The 25,661-nt window shown below is 37.4% G+C and overlaps 1 protein-coding gene across 1 annotated transcript in view; it reads left to right on the top strand.

Annotated features, from left to right (window-relative positions):
• furinb (furin (paired basic amino acid cleaving enzyme) b) overlaps positions 1 to 25,661 on the top strand; it is an 88,609-nt gene that overhangs the window by 2,391 nt on the left and 60,557 nt on the right. The window contains exon 2 of the mRNA XM_026919561.3: positions 11,692 to 11,962. Coding sequence (XP_026775362.1) covers positions 11,786 to 11,962 — 177 coding nt within the window. The 5' untranslated portion in view covers positions 11,692 to 11,785. The remainder of the gene's footprint in view (positions 1 to 11,691; positions 11,963 to 25,661) is intronic.

Genomic DNA, 25,661 nt, shown 5'->3' with positions numbered 1-25,661 from the left:
GCAACTTTGACAAGGGCCAAATTGTGATGGCTAGACAACTGGGTCAGAGTATCTCCAAAATGGTAGGTCCTGAGGGGTGTTTCTGGTATGCAAAGGTTAATAACTACCAAAAATGGTCCAAGGAAGGACAACAAGTCAACTGGTGACAGGGTCATTGACGCCCATTGATATGAGTGGGGAGTGAAGGCTAGCCCATCTGGTTCGATCCCACAGAAGAGCTACTGTAGTGCAAATTGCTGAAAAAGTTAATGCTGGCTATGATAGAAAGCTGCATATGGGACGGCAGCTGCAGACTGGTCAGAGTGCCCATGCTGTCCACCACCGAAAGCACCTACAATGGGCACATGAGCATCAAAACTGGACCGTGGAGCAGTGGAAGAAGGTGGCCTGGTCTGGATCACGTTTTCTTGTACATCATATGGATGGCCGGGTGCATGTGCATCACATACCTGGTGAAGAGATGGCACCAGGATGCACTATGGGACGAAAGCAAGCCGGCAGAGGCAGTGTGATCTTTTGGGCAATGTTCTGCTGGGAAACCTTGGGTCCTGGCATTCATGTGGATGTTACTTTACACGTACCACCTACTTAAAGATTGTTGCAAACCAAGTACTCCCTTCATGGCAACGATATTCCCTAATGGCAGTGGCCTCTTTCAACAGGATAATGCACCCTGCCACACTGCAAAAATTGTTCAGGAATGGTTTGAGGAACATGACCGAGAGTTCAAGGTGTTGACTTGGCCTCTAAAAATTCCCCAGATCTCAAGCCAATCGAGCATCTGTGGGGTGTGCTGGACAAACAAGTCCGATCCATGGAGGCCCCACCTCGCAACTTACAGGACTTAAAGGATCTGCTGCTAATGTGTTGGTGCCAAATTGATTGGCAGCATAAGGGGGACCTACACAATGTTAGGCAGGAGGTTTTAATGTTATGGCTGATCGGCGTATATTTAAGAGACTGAATTTACTGCATCATCATTTTGATTATTATGTACCGTGTTACTAGCTGCCCTGGGATTTCACTTCAGTGATCCTTCTGTTCTCACCCTAATCAAATCACATAATAGCGGCTGTCATGTCAAATGCCCTACACAAAAAAAATCATATCAGGGTATTTTTTTTGTAGCATAATATTTGATGATGTGTTTTTGTTGAGATGACACCTGGCAAGCTTAAGGTAGTAAGAAATCCCCTTCGTAATATAAGTGCATCAAATGCTGGACTTTTATTTATGGTGTCATTTTATTGGCCAGCAACAGGTGAGTCAGCCCTTATAGGTGGAATACATGTTACACATCTCTAATACATGAATAATGCTTGGTCATTGAAGAAAACAAAGTGTGCGTGTGTGTATGTAAGTGTGTGTAAGTGTGCGTCACCTTACACTTGGTAAAAGTTGTACATCTGAAGTGCCTTTGTATTGTACTGTTGTACTGCTGGTGTACTGCACCAAAACAGCAGTCATGACCAGCGCAGGAGAGCAGAGGAAACAAACAGCATTTATAGTAACTTTTTCACTGCCATTTAAAAGTGGTAGTGTTTGACCACAATCAGCCAATCAGAAAAAACATGATTACTGAGGCAGGAGAGAAAAAAGTACTTTATAATATGATGTTCCTGAGCTGCTTTGAGTCTTGCTGAATAATCCCGCAGTAATTCACGATCAGTGTTGTGTCAGGGATGTCAGGGTTGGAACTGGCTGTAAATGAAGAGCCTGCACATGATCAGAGTAAGAAAAACAGTAAGAGAGTGAGAGAGCATAAACAAAGCAAATGGGACTAAGAGTGAAAGAGTTTTTTTTTTTTTTTTTCTTGGTAAACAGGTAAGGCATTTTTTAAATTACAGGTAAGAAATTAAATTTTATGTCATTTATTATAGGTAAAACATTCATATATTATAACTGATTTGTTGTTGTTGTGGAGTCTGTTTGTTTTTTTACCCAGCTGAGAAGTTGCTAGTAATTAGAGCACTCATGATAAGCGTCTAGTGACTAAGTGGAGGTGTTGGTGAGTTTGTCAGTATTTTTGTACTTCAGAGTCGATTATATAGGTCAAGGTTAAGTCAGATTAGAACAAAATACAGATCGGTTTAAAAAAAAAAAAAAAAAAAGAACGGTAATGATCAGTCATTATAGTTTTGTTCTCTGGACTATAGTTTAGATAGAGTTAGTGGGCAAACACCCACAGTCTAGGCCTGAGTAGTTTGGTGACTAGTTTGTTTGGTACGTTTTGTATAGTTTATGATTGTGCAGAATGGACACAGTTACAGCGCGGCATTGGTGACGCACGGACACCACTGTTTGATCAGGCACTCATAGTAAGCGCTAACCAGCTGGTGTTAGCTAAGAGACAAGCTCTTGTTCTTCCGTCTGGTGCTCAGTCACCATGACAGTCACACTGATGTGCACAGTAAAGTTATTCTCCGTAATACGGAGCAGGCACGAGTACTTGCATGCTACTGTATTAAATACTATGTCACTACACCATTGGTGTGCTTGCTGCTTAGGCATACTAGTTAGTGTGTTTTACAGTTTGGGACACAGCCTTGAATTCTGTCAGAGATTAAACCCCACAGTAGAGAACAGCACAGCACATGTTAAAAACGTTTCTTCCGCAATTAGCTTACAATAGCATAAAAAGTCAAAAATCTTGTATTCTGTAGTTTCAGCATAGTAAGGTATGTACTATAGTTTTGCGTTAAAGGGCACTTATAGACTCATCTTTTTTTTTTAGGTACAATATTAACTATAAAAATTTACAGTGACAATTTTACATAAAATAAAATTTAGATAAAATTCTTTAGGCAAACTGTAACATAATTTTAAGTCTATACAGCTAATTTGAATCTAATTGAATTGATACTTGTTTGAATGAACTTATGATTTTCAGGATAATTTATAATAAAAAATGTTGCATCTGAACAGTTTTTTTTCCCTATGACCCTGGATATTCACATTAATATTCACATCTTGGATAAACACAGTAATGTTTGTTCACATTAATATGCACATATGAGTGTATTTATTGATTGCTACATTCATGTTATTTTGGCATGTTTGAATATAAAGTGAAGCTTTATAGCGACTGTACCTGATTTAATCAGCTTGTGGGATCACACTCTTTCTTTTAAGTACCTTCTAACTCTATAATGACATAGACAAAATAGAATGGCCCATAGCACTACCACTTGATAGACTCTTCCATAATATTCATTATTTCATGCTGAAATATTATACTTTATAGGAACCTGGGCATGCACCAGATATGTCTATTTATTCTGTAAAAATAATAATAATTTTTTTAAAAAAAGGAAATAACAAATGTGTACATATAACAAATCTTATACATCTTGTGCAGTCCTCACTTTTTGCTTCCATTGGGAGTCTTCGCTGTGTCAAATTGACCTGTGACATAATTGGGGGTTTAAAACACCACAGATATGAATAAATTGCTTAATTCCAGGGTATATGTGGTCTCTAACTCCCTTACAAATTATAGTGATGACATTTGTTTAATATTTGAAACTTACTCTTTGTGTGAGACAAGTGATGAATAAACATAATCAACACATTTGTAGCATAAATCATGTTTTTCTTGTAAAACTTTAGGTTTTCATGAACATTGATAACTATTGTGCTTAACTGTTACTCTAAATTTTTATCTCGCTTGTTATATTCAAGTAGTATTGGCTATGACAGAACAAATGCCAGCAATAAATAACAAATAGAAAACACACAAAATCAAATTTGCATTTTTTTTTTAACGTTCAGTTTATGCTTACACAAAAATCCTTCATCCTTCTGAAATAACATTGTGTATTCTGAAATAACAGTGTGTGTAATCATATTTACAGTAAATGAACTAGAATAATGAATTTGTGTACGGGAAGAAAAAAAAAAACACCATTTGAATGTCTGTCTCCATAGCACATGATGAGCAAAACCTTACAGTGTATGCGTTACAAATGTAGCTGCTGCACTTCTACATGTAGAAGGTGTTTTAGTGTCCTTTGATAGTATGCACTCTTGGCAAAGCTTCCTCTTGTTGCCACTAGCTGCAACCTACAATGGTGAAAAATATTGTTAGACACCTAATACTCCTGAAATGTTCACAGATGCATATACGTGTACACAAACACACACCTACTCCTTTTTTTTTTTTAAACCATTTATTACTCTTGGGTTAAATTGACCTTATAACGGATGATCTGTCTGTCTTTCTGTCTATCTATCTATCTATCTGTCTATCTATCTATCTATCTGTCTACTCACAATAAAAACAGAGCAAATTGTTGTTAACCATATAGCATTTTTCAGGGCTATGCCCAGTGAGTTTCATTCCTTGTTGGTCCAAACAAAGCTTCTTCAGACTTTGAAAAATATGGCTGTGTAAAATGCTTCTGCGATGACTGTGATCTCTCACAGCAGGACAAGTAAAGCTGAAGTCTGTCACTCTGGAGAGAGTGCAAGGACAAACCCCATTTAGACTGAAGTCTATACACAATACCCGTATACTGGCATTGATTTAGAGACAGATGGGGTCTGTATATAATTTTTTTGCACTGACTTTCATTGTAATGATTATTAACATTTGTTTGTTGGCTTTATAAAGTCTGAGTGACTATCTCTGATGCTCATATACAGACAGCATTAAGGTTGTTTTCAAGTTTTCAAGGACACATACCTTAATTAAAAGACCACACAGTCATGTCTACCAGGGGCAGATCTAGGATCAGACCTTTAGGGGTCCTCAGACCCTAATGAGTGCGACATGCAAACATGCACTAGCCAGTTTTCATTACGGTAGTTGACTGATGACTGTTAAAAAACACCATAATGGTGATCTCTAAAACTAGCAAATCAACAAATAAACCAAAAAAAAGGGTTTAAAATGGGTATGAAGGTGCCAACTGCCAAGAAAATTTTGTGGAAAAAAGTTATACACTACCATGGACAAAGCCTGCTGTGTCCTTTTATTCTTTTCTTTTCTTTTCTTTTCTTTTTCTTTTTTTTTTTTTTTTTTTGTGGCAAATAATGGTCTGTTCAAATTTCCTGGTAAATGGTGTGTGTGTGTGTGTGTGTGTGTGTGTGAGAGAGAGAGAGAGAGAGAGAGAGAGAGAGAGAGAGAGAGAGAGAGAGAGAGAGAGACACACACACTAATGTTTTGGGGAGGCTGAGAAGAAATTGACGGGAGCTTGAGCCCTTCTAAAAAGTGCCTAAATCTGCCTGTGATGTCTATACATTATCACAGAATAGAAGTTTTGACACACAGTGGTATTCTCTGAACAAAGATAAGGAATAATGTTTTCACCCACAAATCTTTTTCTCCAAGAGCCAACATCTGACAGCAAAATCAGAGAGAGACCATAAACCAGAGCCCGGATTAGACTCAATTCATCACACCACTGTGGAGGTAATAGAAAATCAGTAGGTCATTAAGGCTGGCGGTTTCCCAGGGAGAAAAACATAGGCAATGGAACTTATTCATTAAAGCCGTGTACACTCAGATCATAAAATCAGCATATGCAGATTCAATTGACAGTTTCCTTATGCATCAGTTTCATCTTTGGAGTACCTGTACGATCAGAATCACAGCTGGTTGGAGTGCATGTGAAATTGAGCATTAATGTTTTAACAACCTGCAAAATTGCTTAATTTGCAGATAATCAAAATCGACATCAGTATTGTCAATAATTATATCAGGTGGAGTAGGTAGTAAAATGAATATCAGTAACATTGATAATAATAATTGAGGGGACAGAAAACTTGTACTAAAGTGTAGTATAGTTGTAGTAAAGTGCAGTGTCAATAGTGTCAGCTTGTAATCTGTAAATGTGGATCAGACACAGACATGGATCCTTATAAGCTCAACTGAGTAATAGACACAGTCGTGTACAAGGGACGTCTTGGCATTAGGCTGAGGACCTTAGGATGCGTAGCCTCGGATAGAAGAGCACACACCACACACCTAGACAAAAATGCTAAGGTATCATCACAAATTTTTGAGCTTATTCCATGATTTCATATCAACACTAAACATACCGGGCATGATTTCATTCGTTTTGGTAATCTGCTTTTCAGTATTTAATTTCTTTTAGCTTTTCCTTTGAAATAAAGATTTGTTTATTTCTGTTGTATTCATGCACCATATTTCTTCCAGCACCTCCTCAGTCAGGACAGTTGGAGACTTTTTATTGGAGACTTTTTACAAAGTCTGACTTTCCAGCTCCTTAGAGCTGCACCAGCTGGGGTTCAGGATGGAATCTTGGCTCACCTATATTTATAAGTAAAGCTTAAATTAAATCCCACTTCAGGGTTCACAGAACTACCTGTGCAGATGAAGCTGGAAAACAAGGCACTTTTTCAACTGTCTATATACACCTTCATGATAGTATTCATTTCAGTAAATACAGGATTGCAGAAATAAACTTCTTGGATCCTCTATTGATGTTCTCGTTTTATAGTTTAAAGTTTTCAGAGTGGTGTTTTTTTTTTTTGTTTTTTTTTGTTTTTTTTCTTTTCTTGCCATTTTTGTGGTTTTCAAGGTTTTGTTTAGAGTACTCTCTAACTCAGTTTCACTGAAATCCTTGCTGAATGCTTCACTTTTATTGGCTCACTGTTGGATTGCTTGGATAAATTAGGGCATTTCATGTAAATTAGATTGCGGGTTGGGGGTAAATTGCAGTTTGTCATATTCGTATGATGTAAATAAGGAAGTAGTGGGCAAGAGCTCGTGGCTACACAGCTGAAGCTTATTTATCAATTGCATTCAATCACCACTTGTTTTGATTTGACAGTTTCATGAATCAGATGCAGATTAATTCTTTTTTTCATGTGCTTAAATCTGTGCCCATTTTTATGCAACACTGATGAATGAGGGCCATTGACCAGGTGCAAATAAAATCACTCAGAGGCACCTGTAAAAGATGGAATTATCTCAGCTCGCTATGTGATACTAATGCTGATGGAACAAGGGAATACACTATCTGTCAAATATTTGGGGAGATTTTCAGTTTTTCAGTTGTCTTTGATGTATGTTTTCTAATGAGAAACATACCAAGTTTAATTTGAAAAAAATCAGTATCATGTAAATTTGTCTAACAACTTGAAATAAAACCTTCATTAACAGCTAGCTCCTGTGCACACTTTACATGAACAGTCAGTTCTTCCAACCATTACAAAGAGATGTCATGTCTCTTTCAGGACATCCCAGTGGTGTTGTACAGTATGTCTCTCTGTCTCTCGCTGCCTTTCTGTTAAACTTTTTGATTCATTTGCTCCCAGAGCAGCTTGATTGGATTAGGATTTGGCAACCGGGTAGACCATTCAAAACCCCATATTTTGTATTGTTTCAGTACAGGTATTAGGGTACAATGCAGTATCAGTGATGAGCACAGTTTTTTTAATTTGTGTGTACATAAATCACATATTAGAAGTGGGCTAAATGACCAAAATATCATATAACAATTCTCGAAGGCATTTCTGCGATACACGATATGTATCATGATGTATAGGTTTACTCACAACTGCCAGCAATGTAGTAAGGTTACATTAAAAACTATTATAAATAATAGTATATGTATTTTTTCATTTTATTTTAAGAAACAAATTCATAATTCATTTAATTAAATAAAAATTATATTAAAAATTACATTATTATTTAAAAATAAGCATTTTACAATTTAAACATTAAGCTGCAGTTAGTTTGTAATCTTTTCTTTTTTCTTTTTTTTTTTTTGTTTTGTTTTTTTTTTTGTACTGAAAAAAAGACATCCACAATATCTCAGAAAATCATAACTTGACATAACTTGACATAGTGTCGATATTATACCATCATATCACCAAGCTATAGTACGTTTGGCTCCAGTCATCATGCTCCAAAGATCTTACCCTGGTGAAGTGAGTGTAGGTCATTAAGGCTATGTGTATTGGTGTCTGACATGAAGTTATTAAGCAGGGAAAATTACTGTTCTCACCCTCCCCAGAAGAAACATTGCACCAGTGTCACTGTCAGTCTATCCTTTGCTCTCTGTACTCATTACACATTGAGAAAAAAATGATGACATCTCAGTTCCAACTATGTTTGACAGAGAGATGTAGCAGAGACCGTCCAGAGCTGAATTAGAAATCACTGTCAGAATATACATAGAGAAAGTTAAATCATCTTGTCATTAAAAAATAAGGGACACACAGTATGCATCTGGTCCCAATTTCATCATTTTGAATGAGTGTGAGAAATTAAAAAAGCTTTCATATAAATAAAGTCATAAGAAAAGCAGTGACTTCTAAACCTCCCCCTCATACTGAAGTTAAATAGTCAGCAGGTTTTCAAGTTGGCTCACACAGATTCTTAGGAAATTGCAGTCGTGAATAGTGTTAGATTAGATCATGACGGTGTTATGTAGGGCCATTTTAGCCGTTCTAGACAAAACACGATTGTGACATGCTCTCTGAATTTGCAGTGTTACAAACAGTAGTCAACAACATACCCAAAAACACACCCATAGGCTATACAACACAACATAGTCATGTAAATAATCTTGCTCAGTTATATATGAGCTCAATTTCAGCTCCAGCAACCAAATTATATACACCATTGCTGTGTACCATTATTTTCTCATATGCATCAACAAAAACTTTGCACACAAACTCTTTGGTCAGAGCACTTTAAGAACAACTACTAAGCATGAAGCTGCTGCATGTCATTGTGGGGTGGAAAAAAAAATATATATATATATAAATATATATAATGTATAATTGCCTAATTTTCTAACTTCAGAGTAATGTGAATTTAATAAGATATTGTTTTGTGCCACAAAACAGTCAATGGGCCTTTATTTGAAATGCGCTGAAATAAACTCACAATGTCATATAATGCTCAGTTATGAGTAAACCTTTTGCAAATAGATAATTTGAAGCATTTCTGTTCTTTGACAGCTCAGTAACAATTACTGCCATCATTCACATGATTACCTTCTGCACACAGTGTTCCAAACACTTTACTGGGGCTGCACTGTGTAGATGAGCAGATTGATTTTTCCTGTTTGTTCTGCTCTTTGAAGCTGACAGTTAAATGTAGCTTCCACGTGAAAGCCAAAAAAGCTGGGAAAAAACATTAATACAGTGAGGACTAGCAGCCTTGACTAGCTTTTTATGCATGCTTAAAAAGCAGCTTATTAACAATTAATTAGTATATTTTAATAATTATTCTCAGTTAAATGCTTCAGTCTGTGAATAAATTGCAGCCATGTTTTGTCATGGAACACAGATATATTTATGAGATATCTGAATTGATAATAATACAAGTTTTACTTTTAATAGTTGTGTCGTCGGTATTTAGTACATTAGTACAGAATGCTAAACTATTTATTTTGACTGTTTTGCTGTAGTGCATTGTTACTTGTCAAGTAATGTTTGTTTGTGTTTCAATAATGGGCTTTATTCGTTTAGGTTCTTATGACTTCCCTTTGCAGTTCCTTATAAGGGAACTATAAATTTAATTTACATACATATTAAATTAAATGTAGTTAAATTAAGTGTACATATATTACTGTGTATGTTATACCGTGTATGTTATATTGCTTTGTTTCTAACGTGGGTCTCATCATTAACCAAAACTGTTCACGTCATCAAGAAGTGATACCTTTTTTTTTTTTTTTTTCCTCATTTCTTTACGGAGCTAGCTTTAGACAGACATAGACAGATTGTATGTTTAAGTGGCACTATCCATCAGGTGGAGAGAAATGAAAAGTGAGTTAAGAAAAGAAAATATGGCAGGTACTTTTTTTTTTTTCTTCAAATGAAAACTATCAGAATGTCTCCCAGGACAGTTTTGCTGAGTGTTGAATAAATGTAATTAAGGTAACTCTAACATAAAGTAAGATAATTACACCATGGTTATGATATGCTATGTTAGCCGGTATCCATTTGTTATTGTTCTAAAAATATTTTACTTTGACTGCCATCGAAATATATAAGCAGCCTAAAATATATAGGTAGTAAGTTGCAATCAGGCAATTTATTGTGTACGTAATGAGAGAGAGAGACAGAGAAAGGATGCTATAAGAAAAAAATGCTTGATGAACTTATTACCCATTGCATGATGATTTCCAGTTTCTGCACATTTGCTTTAGTATCAAGCGATGCTGTTCAGTGTCTCGCTACTCTTTTGCAATCATTCATCATTCTCTGTTGTCTTTCTCACACAGTCTCCTTCTTTTCTGCCATCCCTCTGAGAGTTTCTCTGATGGGCAGGTAGCTTACTTTTCTCTTTCAGCTCACTGCACCTGAACTTAATGAGCACAGCAATACAGATTGCAGATATGACAGTTTGTTTTCTGAGTGCTACACTGTTCTGGTTTTTACCATCTTACACACTGCTGTGCTATTCATGTTTCTGAAATAAGTGCACAAAGGGCTACAATAACTACAATATTTTAATGAGCATTATTTGTTGATTTTGACAAATTTTTTTAATCAAAGTCTTGGCTAATTAGGTTCGAAGGACATGAATGTGTTATTCATCACTGAATGAAAATGTGCAGGCATTAGTTTCTCTTTATCTAAGATGTTGCAGAAATCAGACTTTCTTATTTAGCTTCTTATTCAGCCTCTTTTGTTTGGGTTTTTTCTCTTGTAGAGAGATGTACAAACTTACTGGGGCTCTGGGGGAAACAATGAGCTTGTTCCATATTCAGCATAACCCACCTAGTCTCTGTAGTCCTGCTTGAATCTAACAACATCTCATCTGTGTCATGATCCTGCAGAGAGCTTCCCTGGAGCAAGAAAAAGAGCATGAGCAGAAAATACACCTTTACTTTATTTTTCATATTTTGGTTTATAATTTTTATGAGGTTTAGTTTTATCCTACACGGACATCTTTTACTTATTTACCTCATATCAAGAATTTTAACACAGTAAACTAAATATGAAATGTTCACTACTTGTTTATGGCAAACGAAAACTGTGTGAATGAAGATTTTATTTAACATTATGTAGTCTTTTTGCAGCTTCATCAAATACATTTTACAATTGTAAAAAGTAAGGCCAATATCAACAACAAACAAACAATCCAACTAATCCATCTTTATTTGGTAATTGGTTACAGCATCCGTGGATGAACAGCAAAGCTACTAGCCAAAGTGTTTTCACTGCCAGTTTCACCCTATTACAGCTACTGTTACAGCACTAGGTCATTGTTTAAACAGGTAACATTCACATATATGCTGCATTTTCTTTCTGCTTTATGCATTCTAGGAAACAGCCAAGCAAGTACTTTGTAATTTTGTTGTACGATCTCTTGCTTTCAGTCATTTCCTTTTCTTGGAAATGGTGAATAACCTTCAAATCAAATCAAAGCATCTGTAAAATATATTTTCCCCCAGTTAGTAAGCAAAGCTTGGTCTCTATGTGCAAGATTTAACGCTTTATCACTCATTATACTCTAGTATAGATTGAGTTGTTTTTCTCATCTTGGTTGCAGAGGAATTGTATGCAGCACAGATGGACAAATAGAGCTGTTTAGATAGTGCAAGGCCACACACAAGCTTTCTCAGCCTTTCTTATGACAAAATCTTTCTCTTCAAAGTTGTTTTGTGCTTGTGGTTATCATGGGGGTTGTTGTGTTAAAATAGCTGTATTTGTCCATCTGTATAAGGCTCAGTTCTAAGCCCTCTGTTTTGTCTACTCTAGGTCTTGGCATATTTCCATTTGGCCCATGTAATCCAGAGTGACAGATTCTCTCAGAAACACACATAGAGAGTTCAGACCTGCTGCAGTGACGTTCATGGAGGTCCACTGGCTCCTGCTGCAGCTCAGAACCAGCCTGCTGCTCCTGAGCATGATGGTACTGGCTGCATCCAGCCGAGGCATGTACACCAATTCCTGGGCCGTTCACATCCTTGGGGGCAAGGAGGAGGCCCAGCGCATCGCCCGCAAGCACAGCTTCATCAACCACGGCAATGTGAGTGGGAACATACCAAACTAAAAGCCATGTGACCACTTCAGGAAAAATCGATAAGGACACAGTGATCAGAATATGTTTATATTAGCCAGACTGTCTCTGGAGGTAGTGTAGCTCACATTTGATCCGTGTGCAGTTTGCAGCATGCAGCCCATTTGTATTTGTGCAATATCTCTTTAGTACCAGAAATTTGGGTGATAAGCAAAACAACAAGTTAAAGAAGAGACCAAAAGCTTCTATGGTTCCTGATATGCACCTGTGAGGAAAGAACTGGTAGAGAGAAAGATATTTATATTTTAGCATTCATTAGCATTGTTAATGCAGCATGATTAATTCTGCTGCAGTAATTAGAATCTTATTCCAACTTTAATTCTGTATAAAATAGAGTGAAATCTTACACTTTGCAGACTGTATTTGCCTAGTAACCTTGGAAAGCAACAGTTTAAATACAAATCTATGTCTAGGCTATATGCCACTGAGGTGTCACATTAACTGGCTGATATTTTCCTATCATGATGCTTTCTCACTGTTGTTTCAATCTTTCCATGGTTCTGAAATGATTCAACTGGTGTGAAAATGTGTGAAGTCGTGACGTGAGAAATTAGTGATTTTCAAAGAACACCCATATGTGGTTCCTTCCCCAAACTGTTGCCACAAAATTAGAAGCACACTGTTGTCTAGGATGTCCTTGTATGCTGTAGCGTTAAGATTTCCCTTTACTGGAATCACAGTGCCCCTGTGCACAAAGTGAGGACCATAGTTTGCCAAGGTTGGAATGGAAGAACTCATGTGGTCTGCACAAACCTCACTGAACACCTTTGGGATAAGCTAGAATGCCGACTGGTCAGGTATGCACATACTTTTGGCTATATAGTATATCTATGCTATTTATCATCTTACTACAATCAACACTTTTTGTCTAAACAAAGTTTATTTCTTTCATGCAGATCTGCCCAGATTCACTACTGTAAAACTCTTTACAGAATAGAATTACAGCATGGTATAGCATAGCCATGTCCATGGCTGTATCAATCTTTTCAATTCAGAGATTTTGTTTCACCATCTGGTTAAGTTTGCATGCACGGGAAGATTCAGAAGAGCAAAAAAAATTAATTAATTAATTAATGGTATGCATGCAATGAAGACATTTGAATGGTGAGGAAAGTTGCTCTGAGAAACTTATAATATATAATATGTAGTAATGCACTGAATTGAATAATAAAGCACTGAATAACTCTTTTTGATAAAAGAAGTGTTTCCTCTAATTTATAATATCATAGTGTACTGTTAGAAGTAGCAGGGTGTTTCTTTTACTTTGTTTAATCTTATATGTCTTGTTTATTTTTTTTTTTCAAAGTAGGAGCTGATTAGTTGTTTTTCTTCTAGAGTATGATTTTTAATAAATATGTAACATAACCATTCCTTGCCTAAATATAGATCTATATTCAGTGGATTTGTATTTAGATCTAGCTGCTTCTTCAAGCCTCGTGTGCGTGTGTGTGTGTGTGTGTGTGTGTGTGTATTAACATTTCTCTAACATGCACAAATGAAACAGCAAGAGGGAGCCTCTTCATTACTCTGGATGTCTTTTTTTCTGCCTGTAAGGTTCTACTTCTTTTCTCCCACTTATGTGTCCTCATGTATAAACATGTACAAGAGCAGTAAACCAATAGACAACTGAGAAAATGAATTGCAGCTTAACATGTTGCTTGTGTGCTCAGATGGCTGACGTGTCTGAATGTTCTTTATCTGATTGACCTCCTGTTCAGAACTATGAATAGCCTGTATGTGTGAGGAGCGGGGCAGAGAAAACCGTATCAATACCATACCCACCATGCTTCACCAGAGCAACTCTCACTGCTGCCATCACACTGCTGCCATCTGGGAGCTTTCCAAACTGTCTGCCAGTTTATTAATAGCTGTCTCTTTGCTCTTTTTCTTGCTTTCATCCTCTTTTTCTTTTTTTCCCTTTCTTTCTTTGCTTTTCCATGAATGCAAACTGATCTGAACAAATTATGTGCCTCATTTACAACTGACATAAACAGGCATTTCTAATATGTACAACCCAGGACCTTATAACAAATAGTAGATAGGCCCAGAAGGAATCAACGTTTGCATTAAAATTCAGCTCTGGTACTGTGTTTGTTCTGCTGGCAAAAATGTAGTCTGCTACAGGTAAACTACACATACACACACACACTTTCCCATCCATTCACCAGTGGTTATTGGCCTTGTGGAATTGAGTGGGCAATAAAGGAATGCCCAAAATCTGAATACATAAGAGCATTCCAGCTGTAGAAGACCAGAGAGTGCACCAAGTGTTCACCACTAATACACAGTGAGCAAATACACTATATTACCAAAAGTATTCGGTCATCTGCCTTGACTCACATATGAACTTAAGTGCCATCCCATTCCTAACACATAGGGTTCAATATGATGTCGGTCCACCTTTTGCAGCTATTACAGCTTCAACTCTTCTGGGAAGGCTGTCCACAAGGTTGAGGAGTGCATTTATAGGAATTTTTGACCATTCTTCCAAAAGCGCATTGGTGAGGTCACACACTGATGTTGGTCGAGAAGGCCTGGCTCGCAGTCTCCGCTCTAATTCATCCCAAAGGTGTTCTATCGGGTTGAGGTCAGGACTCTGTGCAGGCCAGTCAAGTTCATCCACACCAGACTCTGTCATCCATGTCTTTATGGACCTTGCTTTGTGCACTGGTGCGCAGTCATGTTGGAAGAGGAAGGGGCCCGCTCCAAACTGTTCCCACAAGGTTGGGAGCATGGAATTGTCCAAAATGTTTTGGTATCCTGAAGCATTCAAAGTTCCTTTCACTGGAAGTAAGGGGCCAAGCCCAACTCCTGAAAAACAACCCCACACCATAATTCCTCCTCCACCAAATTTCACACTCGGCACAATGCAGTCCGAAATGTACCGTTCTCCTGGCAACCTCCAAACCCAGACTCGTCCATCAGATTGCCAGATGGAAAAGCGTGATTCATCACTCCAGAGAACGCGTCTCCACTGCTCTAGAGTCCAGTGGCGGCGTACTTTACACCACTGCATCCGACGCTTTGCATTGCACTTGGTGATGTAAGGCTTGGATGCAGCTGCTCGGCCATGGAAACCCATTCCATGAAGCTCTCTGCGTACTGTACTTGGGCTAATCTGAAGGTCACATGAAGTTTGGAGCTCTGTAGCAATTGACTGTGAAGAAAGTCGACGACCTCTTTGCACTATGCGCTTCAGCATCCGCTGACCCCTATCCGTCAGTTTACGTGGCCTACCACTTCATAGCTGAGTTGCTGTTGTTCCCAAACTCTTCCATTTTGTTATGATAAAGCTGACAGTTGACTGTGGAATATTTAGGAGTGAGGAAATTTCACGACTGGATTTGTTGCACAGGTGGCATCCTATGACAGTTCCACGCTGGAATTCACTGAGCTCCTGAGAGCGGCCCATTCTTTCACAAATGTTTGTAAAAACAGTCTGCATGCCTAAGTGCTTGATTTTATACACCTGTGGCCAGGCCAAGTGATTAGGACACCTGATTCTGATCATTTGGATGGGTGACCAAATACTTTTGGTAATATAGTGTATGTTGTGGTGGAAAAGGGAAAGAAAAAGAAAAAAGGCCAGTAAAATCTGCATGGTATTTTTGGTCTGTATAGTGTAGTGCAATTACTAAAACTGAAAATATAACCTCTGAACCTCATGAAGCTAACATTAAAGTATTTTTTACAAATAAAATAAGGATACAAAACTTGTCACTTTGGCATGTACACACACCCTGGCTTTAAAGCCCAGACACCTTTCTACATTCTCCCTCCCTGTCACAATGTTTAGTCAACCTTGTGCGGATAGAATACTTGATGAACTGTGTGTGTGTGTGTGTGTGTTTGTGTTTGTGTGTGTGTGTGTGTTTGTGTATGTGTATGCGCACCCCTGTGTGCATGTATAAGCATGCATGATAATGTGGGCTTATGTCTTTGTTGTATTTTCTTCTTCTTCAATGAATAAAATTAAAGTTTATGCTTTTTCTGCTTACCCATTGATATGCAATGAACAGTGACCTGCCAGTCGCAAACCAGACCAATGTATTTGAAATCTGGTGGAATGCCACCTTGGGTAATTCATCTCATCAATTGGAACAGCTTGTAAGCTCAGAGATGAGCTCAGACTACATATGGCAGTGTTTTCTTTCTTTCTCTCATTCTGCTTTCCATTTGTTTCCCTCAAAGTGATGTTAAAAACATTTTTTTCTTACAATGACCTTAAAAGTACAGCCATGTTACATCCTAATCTGTGGTGCTGTCTCTGCGGCATTTCAGTGGAGCCAACTACACGGCAACATTGCACTGGAAATTCATTAGTCCTGGAAATTATGTCATTTTAAAAAAATCTTTGTTAGATGGAGAGAGAAAATGTTAAAAGATAGAGCCCATAGAGAGTTTTTTTTTCCTTTCAGATATGCATGATAAGTGCATGATAGATTGAATAATAGAAGAAAGTGTATAGGAGAAGCATAGCAAAAGGAGAAATGGAACTAAATACAGCTTTCTTTTCCACTTCAAAATTCTGGCTAAAGGGAGCTAAAGAATATAGTATAAGACCAGAATAAAGCAGTTTGACTAGGAAGGCAAGTATTTTATATTTGGAAAATTTACAATAATGTTTCTTTTAGTTACCTAGTTTAGTATTTATAGTTATAATTTATATTAAGCTAACCAACAAATAATTTTAAAAATAATATTGAACTTTAAAAGCTTCAAAAGATTCTCTCTCGATAAAAGGTAATGATAACTGAACAGCTGTCCCCTGAGTCTTGTTCTTTGTATGTCGCTTATCATCATTCAAATCCAAGATAAGAAGACATGTGCCAGATTTACTAATCATGACAAATCCAAAGGTGCTAATACAGTTTATCAGATGCCCCTGAGAACTTGAATGAGTTTTCTGAGATACCTTTCTTTTTTTTTTTTTTTTGCCTTGAAAGGGCAGAATATTTCAAGACACTAATTCATGATCAACGAGACAGTGATTGGCTGAAGGAAATGGTATGGAAGCCTGGAGAGGCCATTAAAAGTTTTCTCACTTTTGTACACACACTGTAGTAAGACATGCACAGTTTAGATTAATGTGGCTACAGGATACCAAAAAGGAGTGAGGAGTTCATAAAGCTTGTGCAAGATTTCTCTGTTAGTGCTCAATTTGCTATTTCAAGTTTTCAGCCCACGATTTTGGTTTATTTTTAGCACGCCTTTTGCAGTTCAAGTAAGCGTAGCGCTCGGTTTTGAATACACCCATATAAAATCAAAACATTTAAAATATATTCCACCTACAATTATTCTGTGGGTGGCAATGGCAATGTCTCCTATTCCCATGCTAACATTTTAATTAGAAATGTCTATCCCCTGGTTACGTGCCTAATGCTGGTGAAATTTATATTGGCGAGACCAACAAAGAAGAAAAATTGCAGGTTGGGGATCTTATGGAATCTAGTATTGAGTTGTATGAAAGCAGATATGTTGTAAACTTGGATTAGCTTGGGTAACTAAATAAAGAAGCAAGAAAAATGGGATATTATGATTTAGGGCAGGGGTTTTCAATCTTATCTACAAAAAGGGCCGGTATGACTTATACCTGATTCCTCTTCAAGCAACTTCTATTCAGACATCTCTTGGTTGTGTTTCCTATGTGACTGAAAAACAAAAACCCTGGAGACACATCGTCTCGTTGCGGGTAAGATTGAATATCTCTGGTTTAGGGAATAGAATATAAAAAGCACCTTGTAAATTTATAATCATTTACTACCTGTGGAGTAGCCATGTTTTTACTGTAATTAATATTTAAAGTATACCTACTGTACTGGACTATATATCAGTATATTACTATAAAAAACACTGCTGCAATTTAACAGTAATATTGTTGTTTTAAATCTGTTATTGCCAAATTTACATTTTAAATAAATTCAAAAGAATAAAAATTGCTAACGTAAGAGTCTAATAGTAATATGTTTATTAAAGCAAGCACTTCAGTTCACGTAAAACAAACGAAACATAAGATCACATTGCACAGTAAAAACTTGCTGAAATAAAGTTTACACAATAAGAAATTGCAAAAATAAACAGTGAATGAATCAGTGAGTAACAGTCCTGAATACCACAGAAAAATAAAAAGAAACAAACATCTAAAGCAAAGGCTTTTCTGTCAAAACTTAAATCACAAAATAATGGAAGAACTGAAAAATGAAATCAGCCAGATGAGGTTCCTTTGGGTTTCCTACTTCAGCTAAACACTTCTAGTTTCACAGTAAAATTATTTGTACTATAGTCACTGTGTCGATACACAATATATGGCCTAAGGTTTGTGGGCCTCTTAGTTCCTGTGATGAGAAATTGTAATGCTGCAGTATACAAAGACATACTATACAATTACAAACGTTCCACATAGCATCATCTGTATTTTTGCTTTTTTTATGTAGTGCAAGTTTAGCCATATCATCAGCGAAACCTGCACATTTTCACTGAAACCAGAAGGGCTCCTGTGTTATAACTGTACCTGCAAAACGGCACAACTCTCATTGCACTGCTCAAAAATGCTGTAAACGTACATGTACATTAAGAAAAATTGCATTAATCCATCGTACATTCATTACTCTGTGGAACATACTTTTGAGGGTGGCTTGGAAAAATTACGTGATTACAATAGCTTATTGGATGTCCATTACGCACATGCAGAGAAGCACACACATAACAGTAACTCATTTAAAGTATTGTAATTGATGATGCAGAGCTCAAAAATAGTTTTTCGTTTTGATACCGAAAAGCCCATCTATCTTTAAAATCTACTTTGGGAAGATGAGAATTTACAATCTCTTTGTGCGCGTGTGTTGCATGTGTTGATGGATAAGCATCATATTTCCTTTTCATGTTGTCTTCTTGCCTCATTACTGTCACCATAAGGATAATTAGGCAAAAGCTAACTTCCCCCTCTTCTGGGTATCTTAATTGAAGTATATGGTCTAGTGTGTTGTCTTTTTCTTTATGAACTATTAGATCGTATGAGCTAAAATACAATTCAAGATACAATTCGTAAAGTCTTCGAATGCATTTAATTGGCACATACTCCAGTGCAGACAAATATGCCAACAACAAAAGGTATATTAACAATGGCCTGTTTCGTGCTATGCACAGTACAGATTTCTGTAAAGCTGAAATCAAATGGACATGCACTTTAAACAGCTCTATTCCACTTTTGAAGTCTGCACTGACAGCTTGAAGGATCTTGGTGATGACAAATAGGAGGCCGTCATTTTTTTAGGTCTCTCTCTGTCTGTCATTAGCTTTTTTTAAAAAAAAATCTTCTGATTTCCTCAAATCATTGTCAAGCCTCGCTGCCAAAGGTTTTTTTTTTTTTTTTTGGAAACAGTGCGCCATGAGCTACATATCCTCCAGAGAGAAATATTCATATTGGTGTTCACTGTTCTTTTTTATATGAATGAGACAGTAAAACAGTTGGTTTTGAATGTACTCCTTCAGTTTTTGCATATTTTGTTGTGTTATAGATTTAATTTAAAATGGAAATATTATTTAAAATATCTAATTTTAAACTTTTTGCCATTAATCTACACGCAATAACCCATAATGACAAAGTGAAAATGTTTTTAGAATTTTTTTTTATTTCCAAATTTATTAAGAATCAAAACTAACATATCTCACTTAGATTAAGAAGTATTTGGACTCTAAAGGAATTCCAGATTGAGCTCAGGTGCATCCTGTTTGCTTTGATTATTTTGAGATATCTTGACTGGAGTCCCCCTGCGGCAAATTCAATTGAATGAACATGATTTAGAAAGGCATGCACTTGTGGCATACACACCAATAACCAAGCCATGAAGTGCAAGAAACTATCTGTAGGCCTCTGTGATCTAGACATAGATCTGGGCATGGGTATGAAACCATTTCTAAAGCTTTGAATGTTCCAAGGAGCACAGTGAGTTCCATCATTGGAAGTGATGAAATGGAAGAAGGTTGGAACCACCAGTACTCTTACTAGAGCTGGCCATCCAACCAATCTCAGTAACCGGGGTAGAAGGGTCTTAGGAAGGGAGGTGACCAGAAACCCAGTGGCCACTCTAACAGAGACTGAGAAGTGCTCTGCAGAGATGGGAGAACCTGCCGGAAGGACAACCATATCAGAAATACTCCATCAATATGGCCTTTATGGTAGAATCACTAGACGGAAGCCACTAGTGAATAAAAGGCATACAGAAGGCACTTAAAGGACTCTGAGAGCATGCAGGTAAAGATTCTCTGGTCTGATCAGACAAAATTGAATTCAGCTCATCAACTGGCTAATACCATTCCTATGGGATGGTATATTATATGCATTATTACTGTGTGTAGATTAATGGCAAAAAGTCATATAATGGTATAAAATGTACAAAAACTTAAGGTGTATGAATGACTCTGAACCCACTATAAGTGATGCAGAGCAAATATGCAGTGTGCTGTTGTAACAAAGGGTCATGTCTATGTTCGGCATCTTTGCCTAGACGTCTGCCCATTCCCATTATGTGGCAAGGACAATCAGGTCCTGCACTCTCCTGTTACTAAGCAACATCAATCAGGCATCCACATGGTCGTTCATGAGTGAAGCATGCATGCCCATGTGTAGCCACTGTAAGGGTAACTCATCCTGGAGGGCTGATGATGGTCTTCATCTTGCCAGATTACCATCAAGGGACTTTAATGAGGAGTTAGTGTGAATATATTAAAGGCAATGCAGAAACACATTCTAAAAATATCTAAAGTGCTGTTTGTGTGTGTGTGTGTGTGTGTGTGTGTTTGCTTAGATGGAGAGAAACAAAGGGAAGGTCAGATTAGCAGATGAGTCAGTGGTCACCAAAAGCCCTTGTCTTCCTCCATCAAACCACATGGGTTCCCAGAGAGGATGAAAGTGTTTATTCAGGGCCATAATTACAGTATCATTAGTCCCTGAGTGATTGCACTGAGCTGTTGGTCCCATGTTGGGTGAAGACTGGTAGAGAAAATATATGCAGAAATGACTGGAAGGGAGAAGGCTTTAAATGTCATGTTTCAGGATGGCACGTTTCTCTTATAGGAGTCCAAAAATGGAGCAGTGAGTCATACAGTGAATATTTAATGTCATGAACAGGTGAACCAAGTGAAGGAGTGTTTTCATTTGGACATATGCCTGGTGCTTTCTAAATCCATTGCATTTCCAGGGAGTAATTTGAGTTTTTGTTGACTAGTCTTATCTTTAGAAATAGGCCTTTTGTTTTTACCATCAAGTAAGCTATGAAAGGTTGCTATTTACTGCTTGATGTCTTGCTAAATTAAAATTAGTTTTTATTGTTTCACATATTCCTTGAATGTGTCGTATTTCCTTGCAATACCAAAGGTAGTTGATTGTTGCATTGACATCACCTTTGGAATCAAACCTCTGCCATTCAAGAAAAGGTTAGCTATAGTCAAGGTACCAGAGATGGCAATGTGGAATCATTGTACATTGGTCTTTCAGTCAAATCACAAATTTATTTTATGGGAGAGTAAGTGGGAGCTACTTTTTCAGAGGCGGAAGTGTGAGATTGATTACGTTTACATGTTTATTACACCTCATGTAATATTGCAAGGTTTCAGCAAAATTCCCACTCAAAAAAAAAAAAAACACACACACACAAAAAAAGACGTGAAACAAGCCCACAGTGTTTGGACATGGGTAGATATATATTTTTCTCAGTCTTTTTTGGGGAAAAAAGTTAACATTGCTGCTTATTTCTGAATGACAGTATATATCTACAATACGCTGACATGAAAAAGAAATATGCTTTCTCCATATACAGGAGCTCATATGTGGTAGCTCAATCAGATGGCACACTGCACAGAGAAGCATATCTCTGAGGCTTTCCAAAAAAATAAATAACTAATTAATTTACAAAATATTGTAAAATTTGTATGTTCCATTTGAATGTTTTTGTGCCATTTCTAAATGGTCATTGTTAACAGAAAATCCTCAAATTAAGATCAAGTTAATTAATTAATTAGCAAATTAATTAGGGAGAAAATCTGGAGAGGAAAAACAGAATCTTCTCAGAAAATCATATGGTCATTATAATGAAATGCTGCTTAAAGGACCCCAATTTGAGTTACTGTTACAGAAGTACTGTAAGTGTCCCAGCTTTATAGTAGATTATGATAGCATGTACAGTGAAATGTTTGGAAAGTAACAAAGCTGAAAACCAAATTAAATCTGGCTAAATATTATTAAATGGCTGTTGTTGTTAACTGTTAAATAGTTTCTCGATTTGGGAAAGACAATGGTGCTTTAAAACAGTTAGCTTGCTTAGTCACATTAAATAGAAGATAGAAAGCTTGCCATAAATTTCCACAGGACATCTGTTTCAGGAGTTTAAGTTATTTAAAGTAGGAATAAAGTTATTTTCTGTTTAGAGTTAGTTATGTTATAATTTAGACATTTTTTGTTATAATTCAGAATTTCATGTGTGTGTGGCTGATTCACAGTATATTTAAAACATCTTTCTTCTAAACATTAAAAACAGGCATCGTACATGTTTTGCACACATTTGTTTTGTATTTAATGAACTGCACAATTCACAGAACACATTGCCAGTAGGTCTGTTTATAGTCCAAATTAAAGTTTTCAGTCCTCTTCTGTCCTCGATATTTACCCATCTGGAGCTATTCATCAAGGAACGCTGAAGTGTGCTTTGGAACAGACTTTAGCTCCCCAGAGACTGTCTGGGAAGCAGCTTCCTTTGTTTCTGTGCTGGATGTTTAGCTTGTTCTCATGAGACACGTCTTTCGTGTTGTCCCTATATCTGTGCGAGTGAGTATGTGCATAACAGAATGAGTGACACAATTGACACCTCTCACTCCCCCACCACGTCTGTGCACAAAATCGCCCATGATTATTTGCATCTTGGAACCTAGTGCTCTTCAGAGCCTCATTGGCAAGAGGTTGCTATGGAGAAAGTCAAGCCTGTTTTATTTTTGGCTAATTGTATTAGGCACAGTACTTGATACGATTGTAGAGCTGTTTATCTGTTTCAGTCCAGGTAATTAAACTACTGAAATGAACAAGTATAATAAGGGCTTGTGCGTTTGTTTGTACTTTCACTAATAAGCCCACATCTGAAGCAGTCTTCCACTCTTTATGTTTTTGCACTGCTTTTGGCTAGCATGTACACAAAATAAGAATATGGCTTCCCCCGCATTCAGATAGCTGGATTACGGTGTTGTACCGCATGGCTCAGGTCAGCAGTTGTATGCCCCTTTTTACCTTTCTCCATCATTTCTGGCTGCTCCCGGGATTGTTATTTGTGGAGTGTCCTCACACCAGCAACCATCAATTTTTCTCAGCTTGTATCTTGAGGTCCTTTCTCCAGCAGCCCACAGCACTCCCCTGTGCATCTCTAGCCAGCCACAGAGAACTGAGATGAATTGTGGGAAGAAAACTCATATTACGAAAAAATAAATAAATCACTAATCCCTTTACCATTGGGGCAGGTGAGCAATATAGAAGTAGCGTCCCACTGCAGCTAACTTATCTGTTATTTGTTGGGTGAGGGAGGTCATTGTCTTAAGTTCTGCAGGAGGTCGATACAAGATGATCAGAGTTGATAGAGAAACACGAACTACCAAACTGTCCGTGAATGTGAGTCAAAAAAAAAAGCAAAGCTGTATGTAATAAGCAAGTAGTTGAAGGTGAAGGCAATGTAGACAGCCAAGGTCAGGGACGCTAGCCCTAGATCAAATTTAAAAGTAGAACTCACAGTACGTTTATGGATAGCTAGCTAGAGAGAAGCCAGTCTGTCCATAACATATAAATTATACATGTTGGTTTTAGGTGAGTTTCAGCCTCAGATGTTCCACCCACAAACCCTGGAATGTCTAAAATCTTTTGTACACTTTTCTGGTCAAGCTTCAGTATCTTGAAACTTGTCATTGCCTTTCTGCACTTCCATATATACGCTTTATATTGTGTGCACTGGTTTCCAACTTTTAAACACTGTGACAGAGTGGGCTTTTCAGAGCAAGATATAGTTACTGGGCTGAAAATAAAGTTCAGTTTTCTTTAAAACTTTCTTTACAAGTTAATACAATGTTTTATTTGAAGCAGTTGGTGTTGAATAAACAAGATAATCTTGCATTGGGCTGTGGAATCGATAATCCGCCATGCCAGTCAAATTGCCTCTTTGAAGGTAGACCGTTCTTGATCACGTTTATTGGTGAAGTGTTCCAGGTTGTCTAGCAAATGCTGAAAGTGTTATGTAGAACAGCAGCATGTTACATAGGTTTTACTGTAAATGTCGGCTAGTACTTAACACTTACTGGTCGGTTAGATGTTGAATGCAGCTTTACACAGATAGGACCTTACAAAGGGAACTCATTAGACACTAGAGTAGTGCGCCTATGTAATAAACATATTAATACCAAAGTTTTCATCTCGGGACCAAAACAGCTATTGCTGAAATGTGCTAAACAAACTGTCAAGTGCAGAATGAATTCCTCAAAGGCGTCAGGAAAATTGCTATAAATGCTCCTATGTAAGTGTAGCAAGGGATGTGATAGTATTTTAATGATAGTGATCACACAATTCCAAGGAATTCAAAATGGCCTGTATTTAAGCTTGGCTATGGTAGGAATGGTGCATTTTGTAATGAAAGGTATGCTCAGCTTGCTTTAAATTAGGATAAAAGATTGAAAAAACCTTTGTTCTTTTTAAACTGTAGTCACACTTTTCTGTTGTTGCTACTGATAAGGGCTTTGCCTTAAGAACTCATCTGTAAATGGTGAAGTGTGCTGCTTTAATTCTGAGAGTTATGTCTGATGTCTTTGTATGTCTGTGTATGATGTTAGGTTTTTTTTCCCCTTACAGCTCTACACTGCGTTGCCAGGTTATTAGTTGCACCTACCATATTATTGACTGTAGCACATCTGTGGCTGTTCACAAGCTTTCATCCCCCCCACCCCCCCACCCTGCCAATAAATTGCATGGTATTACTATAGGACCACTGCTGCCCTGTCTGTATGGTTAATCATTCTCAGCACAGCAGTGACACTGACCTGGTAATGACATGTTATTAGTGTGTGGCACTAATACGAGTGTAACAGGTACAGCAGCATTGCTGGGAATTTTAATCATGTCAGTATTACTACTGAGTTGAGAATAGTCAGCCAGCTAAAATTATCCAGCTAGCAGCAGTTCTGTGGTTAGATTAAGGGCTATAGGATAAATTGAACACCAAGGGTTCCCAAACTATTTCATGAAAAATCTGTGACCCTAAGCCTTGATCACCCTAGATTCTTTTATTCCAGATTTATAATTTAGGACTATTGTAACATTTGAACATTTTATCATACGTCCTTCTACTGACTTACCAGTCTAGTGGGAAGTGTGATCTTGCATTTCTTCACACAGCTTTTCAGGGTCAGGAGGTGTGTTTGATAGGGCACATCTCAATTCCACTGTCACATCCAGCTTCAAATGATACATAAGTAATAAAACACAACATGGCATTTTGTTACAGGAAAATAATCCACACCAGGTTAGTGTGATACGGCCCGACTCGAACCGAAATTACTGTTACTACCCCGAAGTGGATTATTTTCCGATAACAGCACAGCCTTAAGTGTGTGATTCCTCTTATAC

This window comes from Pangasianodon hypophthalmus, chromosome 9 (assembly GCF_027358585.1).
Source record: "Pangasianodon hypophthalmus isolate fPanHyp1 chromosome 9, fPanHyp1.pri, whole genome shotgun sequence".
Taxonomy (NCBI): domain Eukaryota; kingdom Metazoa; phylum Chordata; class Actinopteri; order Siluriformes; family Pangasiidae; genus Pangasianodon; species Pangasianodon hypophthalmus.
Note: the sequence above shows the minus strand (reverse complement) of the source record. Positions and strands in the feature narration are given on the sequence as shown.